The sequence below is a fragment of the Diabrotica virgifera genome, chromosome 8, assembly GCF_917563875.1.
Source record: "Diabrotica virgifera virgifera chromosome 8, PGI_DIABVI_V3a".
Classification (NCBI taxonomy): domain Eukaryota; kingdom Metazoa; phylum Arthropoda; class Insecta; order Coleoptera; family Chrysomelidae; genus Diabrotica; species Diabrotica virgifera.
In genome coordinates, this window is record NC_065450.1 from 62873345 (window position 1) to 62875678 (window position 2334).

At 33.5% G+C, this 2334-nt stretch overlaps 1 protein-coding gene across 1 annotated transcript in view; it reads left to right on the forward strand.

Moving 5' to 3' along the window:
- The window catches only part of LOC126890078 (alanine--glyoxylate aminotransferase 2, mitochondrial), a 32645-nt gene extending 31770 nt beyond the window's left edge, over positions 1 to 875 (forward strand). The window contains exon 8 of the mRNA XM_050658908.1: positions 680 to 875. Coding sequence (XP_050514865.1) covers positions 680 to 769 — 90 coding nt within the window. The 3' untranslated portion in view covers positions 770 to 875. The remainder of the gene's footprint in view (positions 1 to 679) is intronic.
- The last annotated feature ends 1459 nt before the right edge of the window (positions 876 to 2334 follow it).

Below are 2334 nucleotides of genomic sequence, written 5' to 3' on the forward strand. Positions count from 1 at the left end.
CTTCCGTGAATCCTTGCTTGTAGTCCTTAATTTTCTCTTCTGTGAAAAGAGTTCGTTTTTGTCTTTCGTTTTTGTCTTTTCAAGGCTATTCGAATTTTGTCTGTTGTGTTCAGTATAGATATTCCTCTATAATTATTACAGTCTGCTTCTTTCGCTTTCCTAAATATTGGTATAATTCTACCTTCTTTCCAATCGTAGATCTTTTTTGCTGTTTCTTGTTTGGTTTTTAGCAGTTCTTTTTACAGTTTCTTTTTTTTTGTTGATATTTCAAAAATCAGACTGCTATTTATCACCTGTCATAATTCCTGTCATTTGACATATTCTACATAGTACACTCATTAAAACGCCCATTTGGTGATAAATAGCAGTCTGATTTTTGCATGAGAGTTTAATCTCTGTTCGGAGAGTTTAAGTCTGTTCTGTCGGACAAAATACATATGCCGTTTTCGTGGTCTGACCGTTCCAAATTTTTAACCTGTTCCACAATTAAAACTTCCCCTGTTCCAGTGTTCCCATATATCAAAGTTTGTCCGACTAGACACCCTTAAGCTATTAACAAATTTTCAGCTTGCTATTAATCAACTTTTTTTCATACGCGGGATCCAAACCTATATGGATTGTGTATAGATAATAGATATCTAAATAAGCTCTCAATTTCTGAACGAACTTTTTGTTTTAGGTATTAAGAATCAAACCGCCAATGTGTGTTACTAAAGAAGATGCACAATTTACAATTGATGTTATTGAAGTTGCTTTGAAAGATATATAAATCATAGGTACCTATAAATCTTTTGCTATTTTTTACATGTTGAATGTTTGTAAAAATACGTTATTTATTTGGTGTAATTAATAAAAGTACACGTTTGTTTTTTAAAGTAGTTATTTTAATAAAAAAGATGATAGTTCAAAGTTCAGTCACACGTCAAACCACACATCTGAATTCTATCTACATATGCTATTGTGCAAGGATAAACAAGATGAAAACTTACGTTAATAAGTGGATGAATATCTAAAGTCATGAAATCTTGAGAGTTTTAACCAATATCCAAGACTTACAACCAAACTGATGAGAGAATGTCGCTGAGAACCTAGCGGCCGCAATTGGCTCCGTGCGTCTCCCCTCTACTTACAGTCACGTGACACGCTGTCAGATTTTGTCAGGACGTTTTAACATTGAGTCTTATGGGATTATTTTGTTAAACTTGAATATTTTATTTTGTAGTGATAATAACCGAATACAATTGTTAGAATTCATTAGTTATTAATTTATACTGTAATTTATAGTGCAACAAAAATATTTTCTTTTTCGTTAATAAAGATTTATTGACATAAACTGCGATAGTGAGGTTATGTATACAAAATCAAACTGATAATCAATATTGTAAATAGAAGAATTTATATCAGATTAAGTGCGTTTTTATTTTCTGTTTATATTAATACATAATATCACTAGCGGGACACGGCATTTTTTTAAATGTCTCATTTAAACATACACAAAGTGTCCTGATAAAATTTCAAAAAACCGCCACCATGAGCAGGTCGGTCGATTTTGCTTTGACACTTTGTTAACGCTCAGAGCGAATAGTATACAGCTTATTTGGGTGCCAGGTCATCATGGCAATGAAAGATCCGATGGACTTGTCAGAAGAGGATCGGCAACAAGACACTTTGGTCAAGAACCGGTTCTGGGTGTACCAAAAAGCATAATCAGAAAACACAAAGAATACTAGAAACAAAATCCCACACAAACTCATGGAATGAGTATCGTATCAAAAATATCTTATCCATTAAGAGGGGTCTCGTAAACACAAGTCGAACTTTCACTACATACTGCACAGCGGAAATAAAATAAAATTGAAAAGATATGCCTTTTTATAGAGACCAATTTAGATAGAAAGATGTCATTATTTTGTGTGTAGTCTGAGCTCCCTTTGGGAATACTTTCAAACGTATTTGGATGCAGTATACAAGGATAGCCCCATGCAAACTAAACGAGAATTTTCTCTGGCCAACGTTGCCGCCCTTCACGGCACCGTCCGTGAAAGGTAGTATTGGGTAGGTACTAAGGATTATCGCTGTTAACTGTTGTGGAATACTAAAGAAGGATTTATTTATGATAATTCAACGGAGAAACGTTTGAAACGGAGTGTAGATGTGATGGAATGAAATTTACTCATCTAACGGCAAATTTTTTGGTACTTTTTTAAGGGATATTTATTAGAATGTAAGCAGTAACCTTGAGAGGTTCGTTGGAGGTAGTTTAACACATTTAACGGTTGCATTATTAAGAAGTGTTATCGATCTCAAATAATTTCTTGGGAACTTTAACATAAA